Source organism: Mesoplodon densirostris, chromosome 7, assembly GCF_025265405.1.
Source record: "Mesoplodon densirostris isolate mMesDen1 chromosome 7, mMesDen1 primary haplotype, whole genome shotgun sequence".
Taxonomy (NCBI): Eukaryota; Metazoa; Chordata; class Mammalia; order Artiodactyla; family Ziphiidae; genus Mesoplodon; species Mesoplodon densirostris.
In genome coordinates, this window is record NC_082667.1 from 87,939,965 (window position 1) to 87,967,434 (window position 27,470).

The window sequence follows — 27,470 nt, forward strand, 5'->3', positions numbered from 1 at the left end:
CCCTTTCCGCTCAGGTCCATCTTTGGCCCGGAACCTGAAGAGTTAAACGTCTTTAGCTTGTTGCAATGAAATTATGGCTGGCAGTGGCGCCGCTGTTTGTTCAACAGACCTCCACTTTTAAACAGTTCACAGAAAGTTCATGGGGCAGCTAAAGTTTATAAGTGTGTGTGTGTGTGTGTGTGTGTGTGTGTGGGTGGGTGTAGTCAGCAGGATCCAGTACTGAGCCTTGCCCCTCCTCCTCTTGTTTTTTCACGGCCAGCCCCCCGCCCCGCCCCGCCTCCACTCCCGTGACACCGGACCACGCTCGGGGCCTCAACCCTCCATCTGACCCTGTGCACGTAAGAACACTTCATCCTGACACTGGGTGTTATTTATCTGTGCGGCGTTAATATTGAAAACCCCACCAGTCAAGACCTGGAAGGGCGGGGAGAGGCTTTGAAAGCACCCCATGGTCCCAGGTGTCTCTAAAGTGCATTCCCCTCTCATGCTAAGTCCAGGCCATCCTTTCTAAAGAAAAGCCCTTTCAAGGGAAGGGGGCTGCTGGCCCTTTTTGAGGGGAGGGGAGAGGGTTCAGTAGGATGATTGTGGCAGGGGCCTTTCTGTTTCCTCAGTCAGGTGCTCAGAGGTCCTTGTCCCAAGGTGACAACTGAAGGAGACATGTAAGAGGCAGCTTGTATAAGTTTTGAAGACTGGAGCACCAGAAGAAGATTGGGGCTTCGAGGGCACACACGCTTCGTCCCTCATCCTTTTCTTAAGGGTTTGATGGAGTGACCCTTTGGCTTCTGGTATAATGTCCAAATTTCATCATGACACCCAGCCAGGGGGTGGCATGGTGTGTTCCTCCCGCTGCAGCCACGGCCAGGACACTTGCACCGAGGAATGTTGTTCCTCCACCTTTTAGATGAGGCTTCCCTGGACATCTTCCTTTTGGTCTTCCTTTTGTAGAAGGGGCTGCAGGGGTTAGGGAGGGGACACTTTGTTGAACGTGCCTTCTGGTCGGCCCTGCACTAGTGGTGGCCTGCCCCCAACTTGATTTGTATGTTCGAAACATGGAAGAACAGCCCGTGAGCCCCCAACAGAACCTTCCTTGATGCCCAAGTCCATCTGAGTCCACCTTTTCGGGGCACTGTGGCCAGCCACTGGAAATGCCCCAGTCTGTCTAAAGAAAGGGATGCTTCCTAAAGAAATAGCTTCTCTAGAATCCCACCAGGCCGGACACAACTGGGAGATCCCTGCCTCTCCTCCAGCTTCATTGTTGAGCTCTAACTACGCGCCGTGTGTCTGCGGCGTGGGGCTCTTGATGAACAGATGGTGTTCTCTTCTGTATAGGGGCCGATGGGGGATGCTGGTGGACAAAAGCCTGTGTTAGGACAAAGAAATGCAGAGGGATAGCCTGGCTGGCTTTGGGATTCAGGTCTCCCAGGTGCTCCCCGACCCCACCCCTAGTCACTCTCGGAAAAAGAGTCCCCAGTCCTTGGTGGCTCCCACCCAACAGACCTGGCAGTCAGCTCCGTGTGCTGAAGTGTAAAAGCAAGCATTTGCGTATTTTTTCCTGCTAACAAAGGAAATGTGTCGACTTGGGGAACATTTGGGCTTTCGGGAGCTGTGTGGGTGGGTGTGTGAGGGAGGAGAAAGAAAAGTTGCCCCCATGAGCTGCACACCAGTGATTTCACACTCAGGTTTGGGTCCTGTGTAAAGAGCCCGTGGCTGGGGGGGGGGCCCTCCCCCGCCACCCTGCCCCGGACAAGGGAGTCTGTGAGCAGGGGAATTGCCTAGGGCCATCGGTCCCAGGCATTAAAGGCTCCCCTACTTATTAACCCAGCATTTAACAGCAGGATATGGAGCTGAAGCGCAGTCAAAAGAAACGGCTCAACCTCCAAAGAGCAATTAAAATCCTGCACGAGGATAAATCACGCACCGTGATAATCCTGTGAATAAAATGCAGCTTGTCCTGACCCTTCACTCATGCAGCAAACTAGAATGTGGTGTGGGTGGGGCTGGTGGGCCGGGAAGTTAAGGAGGGGGCGGGGCTCTCCCCTGTGCCTCAGCAGCCTCCCCCCTCCTCCCGCTAGACAGAAAACGGGTGGCTTCTGCTTGCTCCCCGCGGGCCGGAATCTTGCAGCCCCAGCCCCAGCCCCAGCCCGGCAGCCTGGGCTGCTACGATTTCTGCACTCGCTCCTGATTGCTGGTCCCCAGCGAGCAGGCGTCATTGAATTACTCAGCCGCCTCCCTCTGCAGCTCCCAGGCCAAACCACCCAGGTTTGGGGCTTAATCTAATCTAGGGCTCGGGTGGGGTGGCTCGCCAGCCCACTGACTCTTTTTACCCCTCCATCTGTAAGTCACACGCACCGCAGCCGTGGAAGTGAGTCGTAGTTTGGGCCGCCACACCGGACTGTTGTGCCTTTTATCCCACACCCCACCCCTGTCCCCAATCCTTTCAGCCACAAGAAGAGTCAATGTGGGGCTCCCTGGAATCTAGCACCGTCCACTTTCGATCCAAGTGTGTTCTCCAAAAGGCTGGGAAAGGGGAAGGGAGAAGGGAGAAGGGCAGGTTAAGGGTGTCATGTGCTGTACCTTGAATGGTGTGGCCTGTGGCTCTTGAACTCTCTGCATCCCCAGCGCCTCCTGCCAGGGAAGTTCCACCTCCCTCCTTGAACCTCTGGCTCAGGTGTGTTCCTTTGCTTCTGGCCATCTGTAGAACGTGGAGCAGGGTCTGCCTTCCCAAGTGCATTCTGTATGAAGTGCCTAGAAGGAGGGTTTCTCTTGTTCCCTCTTTGGCTCCTTTTTTATTCAACCTCCTGGGCTTCTTTTTGTTTTAAACAGACTAGACGCTTGAAGAAAAGCTGCCATCCAAGAAGACGACATGCTTTCAGCACCCGCCCCCCCCGTATGGGAATGTTCACAGCTGGATGAACAGCGAGAGGGTCCGCATGTGTGGGATCAGCGACGACAGGTAAATGCGCGTGTCCGGCTGAGGCCTGGGGAGAGCGTGGGTCCTTCCTCAGGGCTCCTGAGCAGAGCCCCCCCTTCATGTCCTCACAGCCAGAGTGGGCCCTAAGGGGGTAGGGGGGAGATCTCCTGCCTAGCTGGTGGCCCTTGATTTACAGTTTTAACAGGCAACCTGGCTCAGCGAAGCATTGCCGCCCTTTAAGAGGTTAGCCCCTAAAGCGGCCTTTCAGTGCACTTTCATCCTTAATTTATTATTTCATATTTACGAAGGAGAATTAATCCCAGTCTATATGCTGCTTTAACTCTAAATGTCAGGAGTGTGGGCCCAGGTGGATCGGCCTTCGATGTGCTTTTAAAACAAATAGTTTGCTCAGTAATAAATGGGACGATAGCCACCCTTCACACCATTGAAGCCCAGGGTTTCTCTGCGTCCTCCGCCACCTGTTAAGCGAGGCCACTGGCTTCTGGTTTCAGTCACCCGGCAGCTCTGTTATGCTTCCTCATCAGTAATTTTGGAGTGCGGGGTAGAGGCAGCTAAGCAGTAGATAATTGAAGCTGCTCTTCCGGGTAATGATGAAACTTCTCTCTGCCGCTTGTCAGTGATTTTATCCTGGGGATTTGGAAGTTGGCACCAAGCACTTTCTTTATCGATGCTCTCTGATAACAAGTTCCAGGGGCAGCCGCAAGCAGCCTGGCACAGATGTGCGGCTTCCCCTGGAGCAGCTGACATTTGTATGATATTAGTGTGTTATCCCCCATCATTTTGATAGAGGCAGTCAAATATGGCTTCATTATCACCATGGAAACCAGTTTCATAGGACATGGTACCTAACTTTGTTTGGGGAAAAGTTTTGAAAGCCTGTCCTCACGAGTGACACAGAAGTGATTGATGTAGCCAGCTCGCAGACTCCAGCCTTGAGGTCCCCACTTTGGCTTTGGACATTGTATTACTTCATTCCTGTCCTCAGGTAGAGCTTATAAGGGTCTGCTAGGACAGCAGAGCCCGGACTGTCCTGCCCGGCCTCTCTGGAGGAAAAATTGTGAGGGTGACGTGGTTGTGCAGAATTTCTGCCTTACCCACCTCGAGGACGTAGCATCTGTGATTTCACATCCCTGTTGCCCTGCCTTTCCTTTGTTTTTCCCAGTCCCGTTGAATCACCATTCGGGGACAACTTTCAATATGGGCCATTGGGGAGGATTTTTTTTCTTTTAAGGGCTGTTGGAAAAACGGAGTTATTAGAAACTGGTCTATTCTGGGGCAATCTATGAAAGATGGATTAAGTGAGGAATGCTTTCATGAAGTTGGTGTGTCCTTCTAAATAGGAAAATTCCTGTAAACGAAGGTGACACTTCAAAGGCCGTACTGGAACTAAGGGAAGAAAACCCCTTGAATCACAACGTGGTAAGAGATTAATGGCTTCTGTTGATGTGCTGAGTATCAGTGATCTGTAATCAATCGTGCATTCATTTGCATACCGTTAAAGGGCCTTTTGGGGGCGGGGCGGGGTGTTTCAGGGCAGGGTTGAGTAGAAAGCCTAGGCCGCAGGACGAAGCCTCACCCAATTTCTTCCTGGCTCGCTTTCTTGGCTGTGCTCGCCATTTACGTCCTCGTCCCCTGGTGACTGGTGGGATACGTGCCGCCTTTTCTTCGATAAGCTACGTGCCACATCAGTGCTCCCAGCTGGATAAATGTGTAGCCTCCAAGTAGACCCTTAGGGTTTCCCTTCCCAGTAAAATATGAAACAGAGCTGTCTTCAGATACCAGGGAGAGGAAGTCAAAAGACACAACTACAGTTTGACCCGTGGCCTCTTTACTGATTTAGAAATGAGACAGCTCAAGTCCTTCATTCCTTACCGTCCCCCTGAAGGTTGGGTTTTGTTATGTTAAAGAATGCCTCCCCGCTCCATCCGGGAAAAACGCAGTGCACATCGCCCCGCCCTAACCTGACTGGGGCCTGGGGAGGGTGAGTCCGAGTTCTGTACCCCACGAGGGTGGTTCTGAGAGCAGTGGAGTTGGTATCACCTCAGTTGCAGCAAAGAATTTCTGCTGAGAAGGGGGATCTTCCAGAGTTAATAGATGACTGCATTAATGCAGGGGCCTCAAGTCTAAAGGGACCAACGTTTTCCGTGCTTTGAGGACACTAGTTGGACAAAGGTGAGGCGGCAGGCAGAGGAGGGTTCTGGATAAGCGGGGAGGGGGCCAAAGACCTTGTGAATCCTTCAGTTTTTAGCCGTTTCGGCTCAGATGTTGAGGCTGATGTCCTATTGAGCTAGTCCGCGGTTTCTCTTTGGGATGGGCTGCTTTGAAGGCATGTCCTCGGTAACACCCATATTCTTCTTCTGCGAAGGTGGACGCGACCACGGCCCATCGGATCGATGGCCTGGCAGCGCTGAGCATGGACCGCACGCACCGGCCTGATCCGGGAAGGGCTGCGTGTCCCCGGAAACATCGTCTATTCTAGCTCGTGTGGACTGGGCTCAGAGAAAGGGCGGGAGGCTGCCACAACCATAGGTGGTCTGGGGTTTTCTTCCGAAAGAAACCCAGAGATGCAGTTCAAACCGAATACACCCGAGACGGTGGAGGCCTCCGCTGTCTCCGGAAAACCCCCAAATGGCTTCAGTGCTATATACAAAACGCCACCCGGAATACAAAAAAGTGCTGTCCCCACGGCAGAAACACTGGGCTTGGACAGACCTGCCAGCGACAAACAGAGCCCGCTCAACATCAATGGTGCTAGTTACCTGCGGCTGCCCTGGGTCAATCCCTACATGGAGGGGGCCACGCCAGCCATCTACCCTTTCCTCGACTCGCCAAAGAAGTATTCCCTGAACAGGTACAAGGCCTTGCTACCTCAGCAGTCCTACGGCGTGGCCCAGCCGCTGTATTCTCCGGTCTGTACCAATGGGGAGCGATTTCTCTACCTGCCGCCACCTCACCACATCAGTCCCCACATCCCATCATCCCTGGCCTCGCCCATGAGACTCTCGACGCCTTCGGCCTCACCCGCCATCTCGCCTCTGGTCCACTGCGCAGACAAAAGCCTGCCCTGGAAGATGGGCGTCAGTCCTGGGAACCCGGTCGATTCCCACTCGTATCCCCACATCCAGAACAGTAAGCAGCCTAGGGTGCCCTCTGCCAAGGCGGTCACCAGCGGCCTGCCGGGGGACACGGCTCTCCTGTTGCCCCCCTCGCCTCGGCCTTCACCCCGCGTCCACCTTCCCTCCCAGCCCGCTGCGGACACCTACTCCGCGTTCCATAAGCACTGTGCCAGGATCTCCACCGCGCCCTCGGTCACCCTGTCGAAGCCATACATGACGGTCAGCAGCGAGTTCCCCGCGGCCAGGCTCTGCAGCAGCAAGTATCCAAAGGCTCCAGAAGGAGCCGAAAGCACCCAGCCAGCTCCCGGGCACACCCGGAAAACAGCAGGCGAAGACAGAAAAGATGGCAGCTCACCTCCTCTCTTGGAGAAGCAGACGGTTACCAAAGGCGTCACCGATAAGCCACTAGACTTGTCCTCTAAAGTGGTGGATGTAGATGCTTCCAAAGCTGACCACATGGAAAAGGTGGCTCCCACCGTCCTGGTTCACAGCAGAGCTGGAAGCGGCCTAGTGCTCTCCGGAAGTGAGATTCCGAAAGAAACTCTGTCTCCTCCAGGAAATGGCTGTGCTATCTATAGATCTGAGGTCATTAGCATGGCTCCCTCGTCCTGGGTGGTGCCCGGGCCAAGTCCTAACGAAGAGAACAATGGCAAAGGCCTGCCGCTGAAAAACAAGGCCTTGGACTGGGCCATCCCGCAGCAGCGCAGTTCTTCGTGTCCCCGCATGGGCGCCGCCGACGCCGTGGTCACTAACGTTTCGGGGTCGGTGTCGAGCGCCGGCCGCCCAGCCTCTGCGTCGCCGGCCCCAAATGCCACCGCCGAGGGCAGCGAGACCAGCAGGAGCTCCGTGGATACCACGCCATCCGTCATCCAGCACGTGGGCCAGCCCCCGGCCACACCTGCCAAGCACAGCGGCGGCACCGGCAGCAGGGGCGCCAAAGCCAGCAACCCAGAGCCGAGCTTCAAAGCGAATGAGAATGGCCTCCCGCCGAGCTCAGTATTTCTCTCACCAAACGAGGCGTTCAGGTCCCCACCAATCCCCTACCCCAGGAGTTACCTGCCTTACCCAGCGCCCGAGGGCATTGCCATAAGTCCCCTCTCCTTACACGGCAAAGGCCCTGTCTACCCTCATCCGGTGTTGCCCAATGGCAGTCTCTTTCCTGGGCACCTTGCCCCAAAGCCGGGACTGCCCTATGGGCTACCCACGGGCGGGCCAGAGTTTGTGACCTACCAGGACGCGCTGGGGTTGGGCATGGAGCATCCCATGTTGATACCTCACACGCCCATCGAGATCACTAAAGAGGAGAAACCGGAGAGGAGGTACCGGTCCCACGAGAGGACCCGCTACGAGGACCCAAGCCTCCAGAACCGGTTTTCTGAGATGCTGGAAGCCGGCAGCACCAAGTTACATCCAAAAGTCCCCGCGGACAAGAACCTAAAGCCCAGCCCCAGCTGAAATCAAGGGAAGACCGTCGTCAAGAGTGACAAGCTTGTCTATGTAGACCTCCTCCGGGAAGAGCCAGATGCGAAAACCGACGCTAACGTGTCCAAACCCGGCTTCACAGCTGAGAGTGTCAGCCAGAGTGCCGAGCCCACCAAACCCCCGCGTGACCCGGCTCTACAGCCACACCGGGATTTCATTGCCCTGAGAGAGGAGTTGGGGCGCATCAGTGACTTCCACGAAGCCTATACTTTCAAAGAGGCTCCGGGCCAGCCAGTCTCAGGCTTAAGCAAGGAGAATGTTCCAGCGGTAACCAACAAGGAGAACCTGGCGATGCCGGTCTCGACTCCATTCCTGGAGCCGACCCTGGGGAGCGACAGCTCTGCGGTCACTTTCGGGAAAACCCAAGAGGATCCCAAACCATTTTGCATGGGCAGTGCCCCACCGAGTGTGGACGTCACCCCCACCTACACCAAAGACGGAGCTGACGAGGCAGGATCAACCGATGGCAAAGTTCTGAAACCGAAGCCATCTAAGCTGGCAAAGAGAATCGCAAACTCCGCTGGTTACGTGGGTGACCGGTTCAAGCGTGTCGCTACCGGACTGTACGCAGACTCCAGTCAGCTCGGCCGGGAGCAGCGGGCGTTGCAGGTGAGCCCCCCCTCCCCCGAATTTCAGGAGCCTGACCAGCTGTCAGGTTTTTTTAATGTGTGAATAGGAGGGGGCCAGGGGTATGAGAGGGCAGGACACCGGACTGATCTGGTTAATGAAGCTTAGGATAATTTAAATGTTTGAAATGTGTCCAGTAAGGGGACGTAAGTGGATACTTTAAGTTATTCTGTAGATTTTAAGCGAACTCCACTCAAATGCTGATAACGGAAGTTTTAATTATTGCGAAGGATGTCTAAAAGACTGCATGACATTTACCTATCAATCGCTTTGATTTCTCTGCCGTTACTGTACGTTAACAAATATACCTAAAAGCGCTGCTTAGAATGCCTTATGTGATACTTGGTGGAGGTGTGTAACGGCCGCATGTCTGTGAGATTCGTGCAATTTTTTTTTCCACCAAACAAACAAACAAACAAAAATAATAAAAAGCAAACCTTGCTTAAAGGGATAGAGTATGTATTTACCTTGCTAGTGAATGATAGATGTTGTATAGGAATTTCCTTAAGATATTTTACTTTTAATTAAAAGACAAATAAAGCCAAAGTGTTTTGCAATGTTAAGAAAAAAATTGGCTTATGCTTATAAAAATGTTATCTAAAGTTATCTAAATGATCCATTGAGTGCCCATTTTAATGACATAGATGGAAGGATTACAAGAGGACAGTATTTTATGTCTACCCGCTGCTTACTGTGAGGTCCGTTCTTCAAATTTTTATTACTAGAATCTTACATAAACCTTTTGAGTTACATTTCATTTCCAAATATACAAAGGGAAGTTTGTGGGCCATGGTCGTCTTTATTCACTGTGCATTTGTTTTCTTTTCTGTTGTGTTTTTGTTTTGCTTTCTTTGCGTTGTGTTTTTGTTTTGTTTTATTTACCTTCGAAAGAGAATGTCTGTCTCTATGCCACAGTGTATGTATGGCTATACATACACACCACATATATCTCTACATACATATGGCTTTACGAAGAAAGAGTGTGTGACTAGTTACACATAGACACTCTTACATTTTTATCGTTCAATTTTAAAATATCTCAGTTGTATCATAAATTGTGGTTGGTTTTGGGCAAACTTTTCTTTGAAGATACTTTCCTTTAAGGTAAGGGCAGTGAAATAGCTTTGGTGGTAAGGTGTGTCTTTTTTCCATCTCCGTTCTCTTTGTAGCGTGCAGTGATGCGCTTCTCAGAGTTGGAGATGAAAGAGCGAGAAGGTGGCCACCCCACGACCAAAGACTCCGAGGTGTGCAAATTCAGCCCCGCTGACTGGAAAAGGCTGAAAGGAAGTCAGGACAAAAAGCCAAAGTCGGTCGCCCTGGAGGAGGCCATTGCCGACCAGAACGACAGTGAGAGATGTAAGTGAACCCAGGCGGCTCGCGTGTGGTACCACGTCGGTGGGAACGGGGCGGTTCCGCTCCCAGTGCCGAGGGAGGTGAGAGGAAACAATACGCTTCCGAGGGCCCAGCGTCTGGGTGCTGGCTGTTCGGAGAACGGGCTGCTCTGGCCACCCTTCCCAGCTGTGGATTGCAAGGCTGGTTGTCCTTTTGAGCGTTGCGGCATCCAGGAGTGAAGCACCTATGAAATGTTGTTTCCTGGCACGCATCTCCTTTTTCCGGAGAAATGCTAGTCCTGTAGTTGGTAATAGTCTGATACAGTAGAGCAGAGCAATGGCAGTGCAAGACCTCCAGCGTAGCAGGTATGTGTTCTGTTTTGTAGCAGGTACGGATACGGGTTTTTGGTAGCAGTGGAATGACACTTGCAGCCAGAGCCAGACCCTCCAGAGTGACGGTCTCCTATGGGAGGGAGTGGAGAGTCCTCGGATTCTCCCTCCGAAGGCAGAGGTTCCGTTCAAGTGAGATGAGGGCTGATGAAGGCACCAGAAAGAGGAGCAGAATTGTTCTCTGAGGCAGAGGCGTGTTTGCAGTCACTAGGAGTTGACAGCACGCTCCGAGGGCGTGGGATCAACGAGGCCGTTCTTCCCACCAGACGGGCTGTATTCGGTTTTGGAGGCCAAACTGGAGAGAAGGCTAGTGTTTGCCTCGAGTCACACTCTGCGGTCCCATCAGCTGCTCCCCCACTGGGGTTGACTTCGGGCTTTGCCCTCGAGACTTCCTGGGCTAATGAGATGTGTTGGCAGCAAGTGGAGGTCTTTCTCCCGCTTTCTTCAGTGTGCGTGCTTGTGGCCTGTGGCCTGCAGCCTGCTCCGGACCCCAGAAACCTCACCGGTGATGGTGAGTGAGGGCACCTAGGTGAACGTCGAGGACAGGGTGGGCGTGAAATCCTTCTGAGATGGGACAGTCGGGGGTGGTGGGCACGTTTGGGAGGCCCAGGCCCTTGGACCCAGTCGTAGGGTCGGCGTTCGCCCGCACGCTTAGGTCGTGGGTGCCTGATGCAGTTCGGGAAAATTGTGGTCAGGAGCAGCGTGTGCTTCTCTCTGCTGCTTGGAGCACTGCCCTCCCCCAGCTCATCTTTGGGGTCAGACAAAGGCCTGTGGCCAGGGTTCTGGGTAAGCCACACCGGGACCGGTTTGTCCTACGTGGCTCCCGTAGAAGGGGATTTCTGGGGCTAGTCAGTGGCGGCCTGACCCGAGGGATGGGGCTCTTGATGTGCCTGGAGTAGACGATTCCGAGCTCCTCCCCCTCGGGATTGGAATGAAAAACGGAGGGTCCAGGCCACCCTGGAGTGAAGCAGCAAGAAGGTCTCCCTCCTTGCCTGTGCTCACAGCTGAAACGCAGCCCTTACCCTCCTGAGTGGCCTCATAACTCAGCTCCTGGGGAAGTTTCTCAGAGAGATGTGATAAAAGTGGGCAAAGCCAAGTTCACGGGGCTGCACTTTTCTGAGGAGGGGATCTGCCTGTTGTGGGTGGACGGTGAGGGAGGCTGGAGGAAAGGAGCGGGCAGTTAACCGGCCTCGAGTCTTCTCTCCCTTTTCTCCAGCAACGTGGCGAAATCCAGGGTGGCCGCTGCCCTTCACGTCTCAGTGGCCTCATCCGCCCTTCTTCCCAGAGACGTTTGTGTGCGTCCTTCCCAGTCTTTCCGGCTGAGCGTGGAGACGAGAACTTGGTGTGGCTGATGGGGGGCAGGGCCTGAGCCCCAGATGATTCCGAAAGCCCCCTCCCCCCACCGCCTGCCTCCAATCTCAGACGGACCGACGGGTCTCTTCCTGGAGCACCCGGCACATGGCCCAGTGAGCCATGAATCGCCACCATGGGAGGGCAGGAGAAGGGTTGGGGAAGGTGAGGGGCTCCGTTTGAAAGATTGGGGCAATGGAGGTGGGTTCCCCACCCACCCTCTGTCTTGTAGAGACGTGGGGTTTGTAAATAGCTGGTCAGGAAAGGTCACCTGAAGGGGCCACTGTTCTTACTGCGGCCTCCACGTCCAAGGCCCAACAGGTTTTCACTCCATTCAGCTGGATATGAACGGGCCTTCTTGTTCTTGGGCCATCACGTCTTGAGCTGATATGGGCTCAGGTCCTTCTCATGGGTGTCGGTGTGGCCGAGAGCCGAGCTGTGAGCACATGGGAGCTGGGGCGGGGATTTGGGGTGGGCAGGGGTCACAGAGAGGGTCCAGGACGCCTTCAAGATGCCTTCCCCCTTCTGAGGCAGCCCCTACCCATGGAGGGCCCAGGAGCTTCCAAGGTGGTGGGTGCTGTTTGCGCGGCCCTGGTTTTCCTGGTGCGGGTGCATCTTGTTGCTAGGGGCTTGTTTAAAAAAAGGAATTAACTTGAAAACACAGTGGCCGAGATACTCATTTATTCTTTATGATCACATGGGTGGCTGAGTGAAATTTTTATTTTGGAAGTTCACCAAATGAGTTTGGAGGTTCCTCAGACTTGGAAGTTCATCACTAGGAACCCTCAGTGGCATTTGAAGATGGGGCGGGGCAAGGAGGCATTGGTCCCTTCCTTCTCAAACTTGGAGTAACCATCTCCCTTGCGAACCACTTGTCTGGGACAGGCCTAGGACCTGCTCAGTGGCAGTGCCTGGCCAGGAGCTGGAGGAAGCCTCAGTCGAGGGACTTCATGAAACTTCTTTGCTCAGGGAACTTCTCTTCCAGCTGAGCACCTGCACGTTTGTAAACTACTTTGGAACAGAGATCCCCTGCACTCCTTGTGTAGCGGGTGTAACTTTTAACAAGGTTAGCCCTGACTGGAGGTGCTATAGTTAAGCTACAGAGAAGGGGATTTTAATCCTGGGGAGCCTTCCAGCAACTCAGAACCCTCTCACCTTGTTTAGGCCTCACTGGGCATGGCTCAACAGTGGTGAGGGTGCTTTGCTGCCACAGTGACTTGTAAATGTTGCTGTGGTGATGCTTCTGTGAGGTGATGCTATGGTACAACCATAATGCATTTGGGATATATGTGCTGTGAGTCATAGGACCATGCTGCAGGGACCACGTTCACATCTTGCTTAGACTGGGTGACCAAGGGCACATGGCTTCCCACTTTTAGAAGGGCCAAAAGTAGCAATGATGGCAAAGCCTGATGGTTAGGATCCCCGTGTATCTATTTATCTCCCCATCTCCATTGCCCTCAAGGGTCATCCTCCTGTGGGTCGTGGTTAGAACAGTCTTTGAGAAGCTCCAAGTGACACACACGGAGCCTCAACCCCATAGCTGGTGGCCATGGGCATCTTGGGCAGTCGGGGTGGGTGTCCTTCAGGGTTATTACTGGCCTGGGTAAGGTCACACTAGCGTAAGGTCTTGGGGGGCCTTAGCCGAGGGGAATTGAGATCTTTGCCCTAAAAGGCTCCGGGGTTGGGGGAAGGGTGGATGGACCTAGTTTGGAAAAAGAAACGTTAAATTGGACATGAGGGTTCTTAAGGTAGCCCTTCCATTCCTCCATGGATCCCCTCCCACGGAGCTTTTAGGGAAGGCTGAATGGACCAGATTGGACCAGAGAAGTCCAATGGTGTAACCAGCAGGGCTCACCTCTTAAAATTTCCTACATTTCAGGCCTGAGATTCAGGCTGGTCTGAAAGTCTTGGCATCTTTTGGTTAAAGGGATTTTTCCAGCCTTTCTCTGTGCTGAGCCCGGCCCGTGATTATGAAGCCCACCCTGGAGGGAGGCTAGCAGTAACATTCCCACTTTACAAGTGAAGGGGGCCGAGTTGTAAAGCGGCGCCATTCCTGCCCGAGTGTTTAAGAGGGTCACAGAGCAGCCGGAGTGAGAGTTGCAGCACGCCGTCTTCACCGGGCCTGCGGTAGCCTGGGCTGCATCACCCGTAAGCACAGGCCAGGAGTTTGGGGTTTCTCCTGCTGCCATGACAGGAGACCCTCGCGGTTGGGGTGATTCCACCATTCCGGCAAGAGTAGATGGGGATCTCTCCCACCTTGGGATAGCCTTGGAGAAAAGCTAAGTGTGTTCCACCTTTGAGAACACAGGTCAGGCTAGCCCAGGCCAGGGTGAGGTTCATCCCCACAACTGGCTGCCATTAAATGCTGGGAATGCCCCCAAGAGAGGCTGATCAGGGGACCAGCCGGCTGGGCAGAAGTGGGAGTGATACTTGAAGTGGTCTAGGGAGAGGAGGAGGAATGCGAGCAGCATGTGAGGGGTGTGTCCATGATTTCATCTAGAAAAACCGGGCTGTGGGAGCTTAGCTCAGGTGTTAACGAAATACCAAACTCATACACCCACCCCCACCCCCGGCCGGTGATGGACACAGGGTCATCTTCAGGGAACTCTTTAACAGCACAGTGATCATTATGGAATTTATTTGTGTGTTAGAAACAATGTGACTAGCAAAGCAGTTGAACTGTTTCTTTGGCTAGAGCAAAAGTGAGGAGTGATGTTAGGCTGGGGTGATTGGAGGAAAAGCCCCAAGTGGATGCTAGATTGAGCAGAGGGGGCAGGAGCAACACAGGCGGAGCTGGGGTGTGAGCAGTTCAGCCCTGCCCCCCACCCCCCATGAAGGGGATTGGAGTCTTGTCTTTGAAATGTCCTTAGATGCTTGTTGCCTGGGAGGGAAGGCGTGGAGACGTGCCAGGTGGGTGACTGGTGTCACTGAGGGCCTTCTTCCTAGACAGGAAGTAGGAGCAGCCCCTCGATGGCAGTGAAATGCTTTTCCCCCCACGGGTGTGGCAAGAGGACAGACGGACTTGTAGCAATCTGGTTGAGTTCTTTGAAATTGCCCTTGACCCTTGTGTGTGCACCAGGAAGCCTTTCCTTTCCCTTTGCCAGGCTCCTCTTGCCTTGGTCTCCCCAGCTTCCCAGCCTCCCACCATTCTTTCCCTCCCCTTTTTCTTCACCCTCGGCCCTGCTGACCCAAGTGAACATTGGTGCTATGTCTGTGTAGATGGCAGTTGGGGGCTATTTGGTCTCTTGATGACATCAGCCTTTTTTGTTTACTAGCAGTTGTTTCCATAGTCATTTGTAGCTCTGCCCTGATTGGTTGGATCTTACTGTGAGGTCACTCACCCCCCCTTTAACAGTAAGCCACCTTGGAGAGTTAAGCAGTTAGGGAGTGATCTCACATGCCTATAGACGGATGGTGTAGATGCCTCACCTTGACCCTTGAAGGATGGATTGTGAGTGGGCTACACGCCTCATTTTCTGCTTTCTTTGCTGGTTGTGTTCAGCTGTCCTTCCTTTGGGACGTCTTTCTGAGGGTTTTGTGCTTCCGGCGTGTGAGGCCCCTGGTCTCCAAAGGGGGGTGGTCTGTTGGTAGCAGATTGCCTTGGGCATGGGGGTCCTGCCTGCTCCTGGTGACCTTTGTTCCCTCCTTTCCGGGTTGTCTCCCCTCCCCTAGGGGAGTGTTATGATGGAAGCAAACCTGACCCCTTCAAAGCCCCAGAAGACAGTGATCTTCCTGAGGACATGGACACGGAGCCCCCCAGAGAGTCCCCCGCCGACCAGGCGGCCCCGGACGCGTCACGCAGCCCCACCCTCCGGCTGAACAGAAAGCGCAAGGTCTCTGGCAATAGGAACCACACTGAGACCACTGTGCTCCCGGAGGACTCTCTGCTGAAAGCCAAGCGGAGACGGGTCTCCAAAGGTGAGCTCGGTTTGGCTTCGGGCTCGCAGGGCACCCTACGGAAGTCCTGGAGCGGAGCAGTGGAAAGTTCCAGTCCCACCCTGGAGCCCTGGGGGGAGCCACTCACACCTCCCCACGCCCCACCGCCATCCCACCCCCCACCCCCCCAAAGCCAGGTGCCGGAGCTGGAGCCCAAAGGTGGCCAAAGGCAAATAGGCCCCCTCCCGAGACTTGGTGACAAGTTCCAGCCAACACAGTGACCACACCCCTCCCCTCCCCCACCCCTGTTAGTGATGTGTAAGACAGTTTGTTCCCCCCAACCCACCCCCCCGCCCCGGGGGGCTTCTTCATTAATTTGTAGTTATTCCTCCATTAGCTGACTGGCCTGAGAGGGAAATGACAAATAGTTCCTCTAACCACTTAGAAGAGCCACATTATAGTGAGCTGACCAACCTGAGGTGTGCATTGAATTAACAGGGCTCCATCCCAGAAAGCAGCGCCGCTTGCTGCACCTTAGAGAACGGCGGGAGCAGAGAGCAAACCTGGCCGGCAGGGCAGGAAGGAAGTGACCCAGGCGGTTCAGCCTGCGGTCACCCCCCAGGGCAATAGCATCTCCGAAGAGAAACCTGGCAGGAAAAGGGCAGAGGCCAAAAGCAACAGAAGCTGGTTGGAGGAGTCCCTTAAATGCAGTGACAATGAACAAGGTACGCACGGGGCGGGGGGCGCTCCTGGAGGGTGGATCACCCGCCTTCTGTGGGAAACGGCCCTGGAGGGGACCTGAGCGCCATCCAAGTTGACAAGAGTAGTGTGTGGCGAGCGGGGAGTTTTCTTCATGAGGTCCTTTCAGCCTGCACACTTCCTTATGGAATGGACAGTGAGGCGGGAGCTCGACTTCCTGGGCTGCTCCTCATCACCCAGCCCGCGGCTGGGCAGGAAGGGAAGTCTTGGGTGACCCCGGGTGCTTGTCAGTGCCCTCATTCCAGCCTCAGGCTATCCCCAGTCGCCCTGTCCCGAGCAGCCAGGCCCCCCACGGGTGGGGACGGGAGCGCACGAAGGGCTGGCTTCTGCCCTGTCTTGCGGCCCTTTGAAGCGACTTGCCATTTGGCGTTTCGTGGGTTAGCCTATTTGCCGGTTGAATGTGGGATAATTAAAATATTAATGCTTTGAAAACATAATTGGTATATCTTTAAAAACTGAAGGTGCTCCAACGATCAGTGCTAACAATGGGCTTTTCTCTCCTCACCGGCTACAACTGTGTAACGCCCGCTGCTTCTCCCCCTGACAGATGTGCTGTTCACGGACAAAGAAATGGATTGGCAGCCTTCGCCCCTGCCGCAGAAATACACTGACAACAGCGAGAAACCATCCGGGAAGCGACCGTGCAAAACCAAGCATTTGATCCCTCAGGAGCCCAGGCGGGGCTTGCTGCTGCCAGGGGACTCCTACGTGGACAATGCGGATGGCAAGGTACCTCTTGCCCCTGGCTCTCCCCCGCCCCCCGGGCCTATGCAGGCACATCCCGCCTGCCTACTTCTCTGCTTCTGGGGACAGAGCTTTCCTTTTCTTGAACCCCACCCCCAAAACGTCCCTGCCCCTTCCTAGGGGACCTGTCTCCTGGGTGGTGGTGAAGTTTCCAGCTAGTAAAAATGCAACGCCTGCGCCCCACCTCCCTCAAACAGAGAGGAGGAAAAGTGCTTTCCTTTGTAACTCAGGGAGGAGGCGAACCAGGCGGGTGGAGGAAGGACAGCCTGAAATGTGTGCGCTGCCTGGTTTCGTGATAGGTGACCGTCCGGAGATTTTGAAAGCGGCCTGAGCCCAGTTCCGACTATGATCTTTCGCCAGCCAAGCAGGACCAGAAGCCCTTGGACCGTTTGCAGCAATTGTTACCAGCTTCCCAGGCCTCGCAGCTGACATGCTCAAGCTCCCGTCCAGAGACCACCCAGTCCCGCCCGATGCCACCGGAAGCGCGGAGACTTATTGTCAATAAGAACGCGGGCGAGACCCTCGTACAGCAGGCCTCCTGGCTTGGCTACGAGGTGAGCATCCTTGTGGGTGCCCCGGATCAGGATCCGCTGGCTGCTGCTCCTTGGGTGGGGGACACACTGGCTGGGGATGGGGGGTGGGTCTCAGAGCCCAGCCCCCTCCACGTGGCGGGCTGGGCTGGGTGTTCCAGCAGGGTGTTTGCGTTGGCCCTGCTCACACTGCGGGCTCTTTGGTGGCTTGTTCAGTCGTGGTGTGAAAAGAAAGGCAGGCCTCTCTGATGTTCCGTTCCCATTCAGGCAGGTAGGCTGCTTTGGCCAGTCTGGCTCACTTATCTCTGATACAAAATCTGACCTAACCCAGGGCTTGGCGACCAGGGGAATTTTAATGAGCCCTTTTGGATTCTGAATAGCAAGAAGGAGAGTAGTTATTAGCTCTACTAACTTGTGCTGTTTGGGGCAGAGTGATGCCCCTGTGGGGTAGCGGGTGGGAAGTGTCTGTGCAGAGTAGGGGTGGGAGTGGGGCAGACCTGAGCAGTCTCTTTCTGAGAGGGCACGGGAGCCGAGGGCTGATGGGCGGGGAGCAGGGGTTGAGTCTTGCACAAAACTCCCTGTCCACACTGCTGTATCCCAACCCAGCACGGCTGATGACAGTGATAGCCTCTATTGCTAGAGCAACATAGAAAGATAGCTGATATCTGCCTAAGCCCGTGTGATCTGTAGTAACTCCTTTCACCCTTTTAACATCTTCACTTGGGAGTAACGAGTACTAGCCCACTCTCGGATGAGGAAACTGAGCCTCAGAGGGGTTAGCTGATACCCGTACAGGTAGCAATCCAGCAGTGCTCTACAGCCCACCACGCTCCTCAGCAAGACTGGCTCACACTGGAATTGCCCTTTTTACAGTTCAAAACCTCTGTGAGACAGATGGCTCTCCATGCCCTGTGCAGTTCCCCCACCATACTTGTCAGTAGCAATTGTGATGTAATAGCCCACAGGGCAAAGGCATTTTTCTGTGCTGGCATCAGCCCTCTGGGAGTTGAATGGTGACAGTAAAATGCGGTGCAGCAGGCTGAGCGTGGAGGTGTGGCTGAGCACTGGGGTGGCAGGACCCAGGCTGGCCCGGAGCCCTGGCGCCCACACCCTCAGCCAGCTCTGTGCCCCTGTCCCCCATCTCCCGTCATGTGCCCCCACCCCGGTCCATAGTGCCGTGAGCCCTTCGAAGTGTGCCTGCCTTGGCCCTAAGGCATGACTGTGGGTGGGAAGTTGGAAGCACTAGGGCTATGCTTAGTTTGGGGGTGTTTTTTGTTGTTGTTGTGGGTTGAATGTGCTGTTGTTTATATCTACACGTCTCTTGGAGACCTCTCCATTAGCTAGAGAGCACTTTCTGGTAGTTAGCGCAGTTACTTGCAGGTGAAGTCCAAGGAGCACCCAGTTGGTTCCCCAAGAGCTGAGAGCGGGCGCCTAGGAGGACAGAGCAGATGTTGCACATAGTGTTGAGCTAGACCCCCCGTGGTTGAGAAGATAGTCTCCTTGCTTCCAGCAAACGCTGGAGGTGGGGGGGAGACCCCTAACCCCAACTTTTGGGTTAGGGTTGAGAAAGCAGACTCCCGCTTCCAGCAAATGCTGGAGATGGGGGGGCGGGGTGCTGCTGCACCCGCCGTGGAGGGCGGGGCTCCGAGCCCCACCTGTGAACTTGGCATCATTTCCAGCAGCCTCCCTTTGGGACCAGAGACGTCAAAAGACCCTCGTTGGTCCTCTAAGACAGTTTCCATTTTGGTTTGGTGGCTCTGAGGCCTGGACCAAGGGGCACTTGATCCATACTTTTTTAGGCTACCTGGCCTTTGATTGCACAGGAAGCCTTGGGAATGTTTAGGGTCAGATTTGTTTTTTTCTTCAAATGTAAATTTCAATATGTAGATTCCACACATCACCAGTGTTGATGCTGAGCATTGTGACAAGTAGATGAACGCTTTCAACTTTGAATCCAACTTCCTGGGATTTCTCTGGGCAGAATTTTAAACGTTGGGATGATGGCCCAGTTGGGAGATGTGGCAGCTTCAACCTTTTAAAATTGAAGGACAGTTTGCTTAAGCAGATAAGGGTGTGGTTTGGGAGGGTTTTCCTGAAGTTTTGTCTTCAGCATTCTTGGTTATTTTCTTCTGCTTAGCCAAAGATACCATGTGCAGTATAAAGGCTGTCTGAGCTTTATGTCATGATAATGTGGTTCTGGAAGTTTAGAAACACGCTCTGGCTTCAGATCCGCGTTAAATAGATCACTTGCGTGGCCAAAGACCTCAAACCTTTCCCTCCTGGGAAAAAGGCTTCTATTTCTTAGGCTAAAACGCCAGTGTGCAACCACATGCTTGTGCCTTTAGCGGTGATGGTTAAATTTTCTATGAATTGAATAAGTCATGTTTTTTAAAAAGTTAATGAGGCATTTAATTAACTAACAACGTCGGGCTTATGGCCTTTATGGTTACATTTTGCGGGTAATGGCATTCGGCTTATAGCCGCTGAACAGAGAGCTGTCCGACAAAAGCAGTTTGACTTTGCTCGGGAATGGCTGGGCTGCCCTTCAGACACTCCCGTTTATTTCTAGCGGAGAAAATAAACCAAGGAATGTGTTGCGTCGACAGACTCGCCCCGCCTCTTCACCTTTCAGTTAGAGAAAGTGTTGGTGGCGATGGTTGCCATCCATTTAGAGGCCATCACCCTCCTAGCTAGGAGAGTGTAGTTAGCCCACTTGACCCCCGACAGAGAAGGCCTGTGGGATGCTCGTCACAGCTGGATTGCATCCCTCTAACTGGGGCCCTCTTGGGCCTTTTGAATCTTCCCAGCTGACCAGGTACCAAAGACCTGAGTTATAGGTCTAGTACTTCATGTTAATTGAACTTGGGGTTTAATATCTCTGGGCCTCAGTTTCCAAGTGTTGAATGAGGATAGTACTACCTTCCTTTCCTGCGATCTCCTGGGTTCCTGCGGGTGACAGAAGACGTCCTCATCTGGGGAAATGAGAAGCACTGTGTAAACAGTGGGATCAACGTGGTTGAGTTAGGACAGCCCGTGGCAAAAGGTCTGACCTGGCCGTGGGGCTACTGCTGCCTGTGCTGCCAGCTTCCAGGAGAAGAGAGTTGACTTACCCACCAGCTTGGACGGCCTTTCATTTCTAGGTACCCTTGAACCTGCCCTAGTAGTGATGAAGGTTTCCAGGCGGAGGCCGTGATTGTCACGGCAAATAAACCCTGGGTTGAGTAAATTGATGTGTGCACAGCAGTTGGTGGCGTTCAGACCTGATCCCAGAGCCAGGTGACAGGGCCTCTCCCTGGCTGGGGCACACAACTCATTAGCTTGCAGCCGTCCACTCAAGTCTGGCTAGTGAGGGCCTGCTAAAAGAGCAGCAGCTTCATGTGGTATCCTGGATACCAGGGCTCGGGGCAGGTGGCCTGGGAGCCCAGAGGATTGTGGGCTTTCTGGCAGGTTGGGATGTAAACGGAGAAACGCATTCGTGGGCGTGCCTTTTCTCTTCCTCCTCTTGTTTTGGAAGGGAGCTGCTGCAGTGACCTGAAGTAACAGGGCACCGATGGCCAGGTTTACCAGCATGCCCCATTGGGTTCACGTGGTAAGGAAATGGAAGATTCTAGTTCGCTCCCAAGTGAGTGGTCACCTTTGATTGGCGTGTCCTCCAAAGGGCATAAAAGGTTTTACAGAACCCATCTCGCACTTGTGGGCGGCTAGAATGACACCCGTTTGGGTTTAACAGATGAGTTACCTGAGAGATGTCACAAGGAGGCCTGTTCTGACCCCATCGCATCCCCCTTTACCCTGCAGACCATGTGTTGGGCCACATGCACGTTCTGCCTACTCCCAGCTCTCAGAACCTGCCGGCTCTCTGCTGGGCACGACTTACCCAGTTTAAACAGTGTAACGTGTTTTCTGGTGGCATATGCTTTCGATGTGTCTGAAAACTTTCTTAAGGTAATAAAACATTGAATAAATTCCTGCTCTGCTTACTGGGAGTGGTTCATATTAATATTTTAACAAGCCAAAGAAAGAAGGTTAATAACAGTGATTCTAATGCACAGTGTTGACACAGAACATTCCGGGGTGGGGGGTGGGGCGGTGAACGTTTTACTTGATTCTTGAAATGTGGAGGTTGCAGCCTGTGGTGTATCAGGTTCCTGTCATTAACTTGAGTAAATATGAAAATATTAGACTGATTCTGCCCCGAGAGGGTGGAGTGAGGCAAAATAGAGGGTGGGGTTATTGGAGGCATTTTGTGTCATTCCTCGAGGATGGAGGGAGAGAGCTTCTCTTTAACTCTTCTTAACATACAGACAAGAGCATCTGAGGCCCAGGTTCTGATTGGGGGTCTTAACAGGGGGCGCGAGGATGTAGCTGACCTGGGTGTCCCTGCTTCTCTAAGCTGGGGAATGTTCTCCGGCTGATTTAAGCTCTCTTTAAGTGTTGGTCATCCATACTTTGATCTAAACTTGTGTTATCGTCCACTGCCACCGACTGAACAGACCCATCAAGTGAGAATGGTCTGTGCTTGGCAATGTGTCATCTAAGATGTTAGCAGCCGTGACACCTCTGTACTGGTCACGTCGGCCCCTGGGCTGAGGGCTTTCATCGCTATCCGAATGCGTCCTCTCAGCAGCCCTGTGGAAGCTTGGAGAAGTTCAAGGGTAACTTGCCCATGGCCAGGCCACTGGTGCAGCAGAGCCTTAGACAACACTGTCTGCATCTCCAAGCCCTTCTCACGCACTCTCGCCCCCCAGCAGGATGCCTGCCGCCTGCCCACGCCATGGTGGGCTTTTGGCCCCAAGGATGTATGCCTTTGAAAGTGGGCCCCGGCAAGCTATGGGGAGGTCACCCTTACAAGGTTCACTGTATGGTGGTCTGATGGTATCTCCTCTCCTCTCCTCTCCTCTCCCCGTAGGAAGTGGTCTTGTACTGCCTGGAGAACAAGATTTGTGATGTGAACCACCGCGACTACGCGGGTTACTGTGCCCCGCACGAGGCTTGTGCAAGAGGTTGGCTCAACATCGTACGACACCTCCTTGAATATGGCGCCGATGTCAACTGCAGTGCCCAGGATGGAAGCGGGTCAGTGACGGTCTTGCGCTCTTGGCCTGACCCTGCTGGGGCATAGGCAGTGGTTCTCAGGGTGTGCGGGGAACCCCAGAAGGAAAGATGGAGAGTGAGTGCCATGTAAGCACACTGATGGCGGAGTCCTCTAGAATGGAATCGGACAGATCTTTCTGGCAAATTTACACAGAACTTTAAAAGTCTGTGACGCTCTTATGGACAGAAGTCCCTGAAAATGTTGAGCCTGCATGAATAATCAGGGGTGTTCTCTTTTAAGACCCTGGACTCTTCACCAGCGTCTGTTGAATCTCAATCTTGAACATAAATGTGAGTTGAAAGTTGCAGGAGTACAGACAGGTCCAGTGGCAACTGGCTTGATAGGACCTGCCGTGTCCACCCACATCCCCGGGCCTGGCCCCCACTCTGTCCTTGACCTCGGTTTATTGGCCAGAGGCCCAGGTCTGAGTCAGCCCAAGCATCTTCCTGGTTGTACCTGGGATGCCACCACGAGGCAGGGCACTGGGGCTTTCCTGACGGTCATAAAACGAGCAAAACCATAAGGTATTTGGTGGTTCATGGTTTCCAAATAGCATCCTTTCTGGATGGGACTGCGGACAGTGTTCCTGACCCCAGCGGACACGGGCAGGAGGACTCTGTATCCTCCTGAGAACTCGCCCTGCCTGTCGACTGCTTCTGGGCGAGAGGGTTGATCACTCATCTCCAAGTTGGTTTCAGGAGAGGTTCCACTTTGCCCCTAGTTTCTTTTACAAACTGCACTTTTTGGGTTTTGTTTGTAATGGTATAACAATGGCTTGTCGTATCTGCTTCCGTGGTGCTGGGGTTCTTCCCCCCACCCCGCCGTATGTTACCTTCTTACAGTCTGTCACTATTTAAGTTCATTGGAAACGTTTTCATCGTGGCCTGAGTTCCTCCTTGGGCCATGCATTAAGAGAGATTTGCATTGAAGAATTAGGCCTGAGATGGTCCCTTCACCTGTCCAGTAAAGGGTTATGTGTTGAAATAACAGAGTAATTTGTCGCAGCGACCGTACACTCACCTCCTCAGTGAAATAGCGCGACTACGAGGCTTGGCCGCACACGCTCGATTTTGCCCCGTGTCCGTAGAAGCAAGCGTCGCGTGCACAGGTGTAATCCCCCGCACCTCTCCTAGGCCTCTCCACGATGCTGTCAAGAATGATCATCTCGAAATTGTCCGCTTGCTCCTCTCCTACGGTGCTGATCCTACCCTGGCTACGTACTCAGGTAGAACCATCAAGAAAGTGAACCACAGCGAACTTCTGGAGAAGTTCTTAACAGGTACGGCAGAGGCCAAGACACGGTCTTATTCAAGCATTTAGACGGTGACTTCATAGCCTTTCACCTGGGTTCCCCCTACCCCCACCCCCCGTTTACTCTAAGTGACCCTTTACTGGGAAAAGCGGCCCAACGTTAGTCTGTCAGAGAAGAGATACATACTTTGAGTTTTGCAAGGTGGGGGGCTGGAAAACTCTTAGCTAGCCAGGCTAGCTTTTGTTTGGCAGGCTGGGGCGGTGAGGCGGGCAGTCCCTCAGGAAGGCGGGTGGACGCGTGGGGAGGTTTCAGTCAGATACCTGGAGGCGTGTGCAGTGGGACTTGTCAGGAGGTGACACCAGCCCCAGCGTGAGATGTTCCCGAACTCCAGCAGCATTTGCCTCTTACCAGCAGGCGTTATCTTGTTTCTCTCTCTCTCTCTCCCTCCCCCTCTCTCTCCAGACTGTTTAAATAACCTGCAGGCTCCTGACGACGGTAGCCCCGGTTGCTCTTCGGAGTTCTCTGGCAGCTGTGTGTGTGCTGAGCAGCCTTGTTCGTTTCAGTTGGGCTTGTGGGGGTGGGGGTGGGGGTGGTACTGTGAGCAGGACTTGCTTGGGAAAGAATTTTTCCAGAATCCTTTTTGGCGAACAGCTGGAATCTTGCTCCAGCTTACTGACCTCTCTCTTGTTTGCCCCCCCGGTTAGAACCAGATGATGAAAGTGGTTACGATGTTTTAGCAAATCCCCCACGACCGGAGGACCAGGACGACAGCAACGAGGCCTATGGTGACCTATTAGAATCTGAATTTTCCGAAGACCCCCTTTTGCCGTGTTATAACGTCCAGGTGTCCATCGCTCAGGGGTGAGTGTGGCCAGCGTGTGGTCGAGAGCCAGCCCAGCTGCTCTGTGGGGTGGCAGGAGTTAGAAATCCCCTTCAGCAGATGAGGGTGGATGGGTTGGGGGGTGAGTGAATTCCTCACCAAGTGTCCAGCGACCTCACATAATGCAGTGGAACGTTTCCAGAAAAGTTTGGGGGGTGGGAGGGCTCCCCAGCCAACTGCCCTCATTGGAACACACCCCTAGAGCCCAAAGGACACGGGAGTCAGCGACTGCAATTGCACAGTTTCAATCACTAAACTCTTGGGGAAGGGATCCTCCCCAAACGGCTACCATAGGGGCCTTCCAAGGCGCGTGAGGTCCACGGGACGATACTGATGTGTACCCTCTTCTCGTATAAGATTAGAGAAAGCCGTATGTGGCACCTGGGATCTTATGTGTCTTCAGATTTGCTTAGATCGAGTCTTGTCCCCACGGTCGGGCCACTGTGCCCCATGACCAACCCTTCGGAGTGAACACATCAGGAGACCTTGCTCTGCTGTGTGTTGAGCCCGGTGCTTAAGGAGTAGCATCCTCCTTGGACTCTGAGGCTGGGACCGTGTCTGCCTTTGTGGTGACATTGTATTCGGGATAGAGATCATAAAGCGTGGCAGGGTATCAGGAAGGATTGTACCACCTCCCTTCTCGAAAAAGCCTCAGTCCCGGCAGCATTGAGGGGTGGGTTGGAGGTGTGGGAAAGGAAAGGAAAGCCAGGTGACCTCGAGTGTTTCTCATGCTCTCTCCGTGAGGGCCGGAGGAGAGGAGAGGTCAAAGAGGTGTTTGCCATCTCCCTTGGGTTGGCATACAGACTGGTTTTCCCCAGTGACTAGAACGGGGTGCACTTACTTGGAGAGGGGTGACCTGAGTTGTGGCCAGAGCCAAGGCAGCACTGGGGTGGCCTGCAACGAGGCTGGTTCAGGGGTGCTGCTCCTGCTTTTGTCTAAGTTGGCTGATCCGCCCTAGGTGGCCTCTTAACACATGCACATGAGTCCAGAGTTCCCCCGCTAGAAGTAGATCTTCCGGGCTTCCCTGGTGACACAGTGGTTAAGAATCCGCCTGCCAGTGCAGGGGACAGAGATTCAAGCCCTGGTCTAGGAAGATCCCACATGCCACGGAGCAACTAAGCCCGTGCGCCACAGCTACTGAGCCTGCGCTCTAGAGCCCTCGAGCCACAACTAGAGAAAGCCCGTGCGCAGCAACAGGCCCAACGCAGCCAAAAATAAATAAATAAAATTAAAAAAAAAAAAAGAAGAAGAAGTAGATCTTCTAAGGACAGTGAGAAGTGGGGTGGGGGTGGGGTAATCAAAGTGGAAGTAGCAGGCCCTTTCACCGCCAGGAGACGGGTAGTTCATAGTTGGGAGCGCCTCTAATTTTGCCGGAAACTCAAACCACTGTCCTTTCTCTGGTGTAGGCCTCGTAACTGGCTGTTGCTCTCAGACCTGCTCAAGAAACTGCAAATGTCCTCCTGCATATTCCGCTGCAATTTCCCAAATGTGGAAATCGTCACCATCGCGGAGGCCGAGTTCTGCCGGCAAGTGTCAGCAAGTCTCTTATTCTCTTGCCCCAAAGACCTGGAGTCCTGTAATCCAGAAAGTAAGGAGCTCTTAGATCTGGTGGAGTTCACGAACGAGCTTCAGACTCTGCTGGGCTCATCCGTGGAGTGGATCCTCCCCAGAGACCTGGACTCAGACGACGACTGGTGAGCTCGCCGGGGCCCGCCGTGTACAGTGTGTCATGGTGTTAATCCTTGTGCATATGTGTCCTAATACGACTATTTCTGTAAAGAAAGGACACTATGAGACACGACTCCAGTCGGAAGGACTTCAAAACATGTTTTCTTCTTTTTAAAATTTTAAGTCAGTTTTTATGAAGTTGTTAATAAAGTTTCTTTACTTTTCAACGTACACATGCTTTGGAATATGTTTGTTTTTACTCGGAACAATTGTTTCTTTTCTTTTTTAAGGAGAAAAAAAAAAGGCAAAGGAGCTCCACACTTGGACTTAATTTCATACAAAGCTCCGACGACAGAGGCCATAACTGTTGAGAGTTGCTTTTGGGGCAAATAAAACCAGTAAAATTTTAAACTCTTCCTCCATATTAAAGGGATTGAATAAATTGGCCACTTTGGTGCACCTGTGTCCTGCGAATTGTCCAATTGGAGATGGAGGTTTAGAAAGTGAGTTTCAGTCTTAAGTCTCTTCCCATCAGACTGGTCTCGTGATTTCCTACACACCATGTTACTTCCTGTCTACCTTGCCTTGGTGTTGTTCATGCCTGGATTGTCTCCTGTACCTGCTCAAACCTTGGTCCATTCTCATTTGTACCATGGAAGTTTGTCATGCTGGATACTGTCAGAACTCATTTTACTTAAGTTTGCGTTAAGGTGCAAAGCACACGTTTTGTATATTTTCTGTTTTTTGTGTTTGTCTATATTTTATGGTTTCGCTTCAAGAAATATTATGGGAAGGGAAATAGCAAGATGTAAAGAGCAAAAAAGTCATCATTCTCTTTAAATTGTTAGAACATCTATCTGCAATCATAATTATGATGCACTGTGGTATGTGTTAACATAGTAAATACATGTAACGTCCCGTAGGAGCAGCAAACTCAGTGGTGTTGGTGAGGGGTGTGTCATGGAAGTAATCACAAAGCAGGTGACTGTTGGTTGGGGTCCTGAAACATTAGTGTGCCTTCCCTGTGTCCAGTAGTGGTCTGGAGGGGTCAGGAAGCCTGCCTTTGAATTTGAGGGAACAGAGGGTTTGAGGTCCTCTCTCTTCTATTGCTCTAGTACACTGCATAGCAGCAGTATACTGGGTTTATAGTTGACGTTTAAATCGCTGATTGATCATTAAGATTGGGATGTATCTTTGGAAATGAAAGTAGGAAGAGTCGTATGCTTTTTCTTTTTTTTCCTATATCTGAAAAGGTATGTAGTACTTTGCTGAGTGGTTGGGAATAAAGTTTGCAGTATTCAGTGTATTCAGTTTTAGTATCTAAATAGAATTAAACTGTTGCTGTAAACTGGAATAGCACTTTGTTACTGACAAGTTTTAGAATGCATCTGTTCGTCAATTACCTGTTTGGGAAGATTGTAGTTAATGATTTTGA

The 27,470-nt window shown here is 53.0% G+C and overlaps 1 protein-coding gene and 1 pseudogene across 1 annotated transcript; both read left to right on the forward strand.

The window, feature by feature from the left end:
- Positions 1-27,470, forward strand: part of LOC132494220 (centrosomal protein of 78 kDa-like) — a 134,271-nt pseudogene that overhangs the window by 80,743 nt on the left and 26,058 nt on the right.
- On the forward strand, positions 2,146-26,215 carry LOC132493263 (BCL-6 corepressor-like). The gene is given in 15 exon segments (XM_060103612.1): positions 2,146-2,668; positions 2,824-2,953; positions 4,273-4,351; positions 5,298-8,139; positions 9,327-9,513; positions 10,327-10,389; positions 14,904-15,149; positions 15,606-15,662; positions 15,665-15,832; positions 16,414-16,595; positions 16,910-17,164; positions 22,050-22,216; positions 23,369-23,514; positions 24,192-24,348; positions 25,774-26,215. Coding segments are annotated over 12 exon segments (4,563 nt in total). The 5' UTR covers positions 2,146-2,668; positions 2,824-2,953; positions 4,273-4,351; positions 5,298-5,496; the 3' UTR covers positions 26,066-26,215.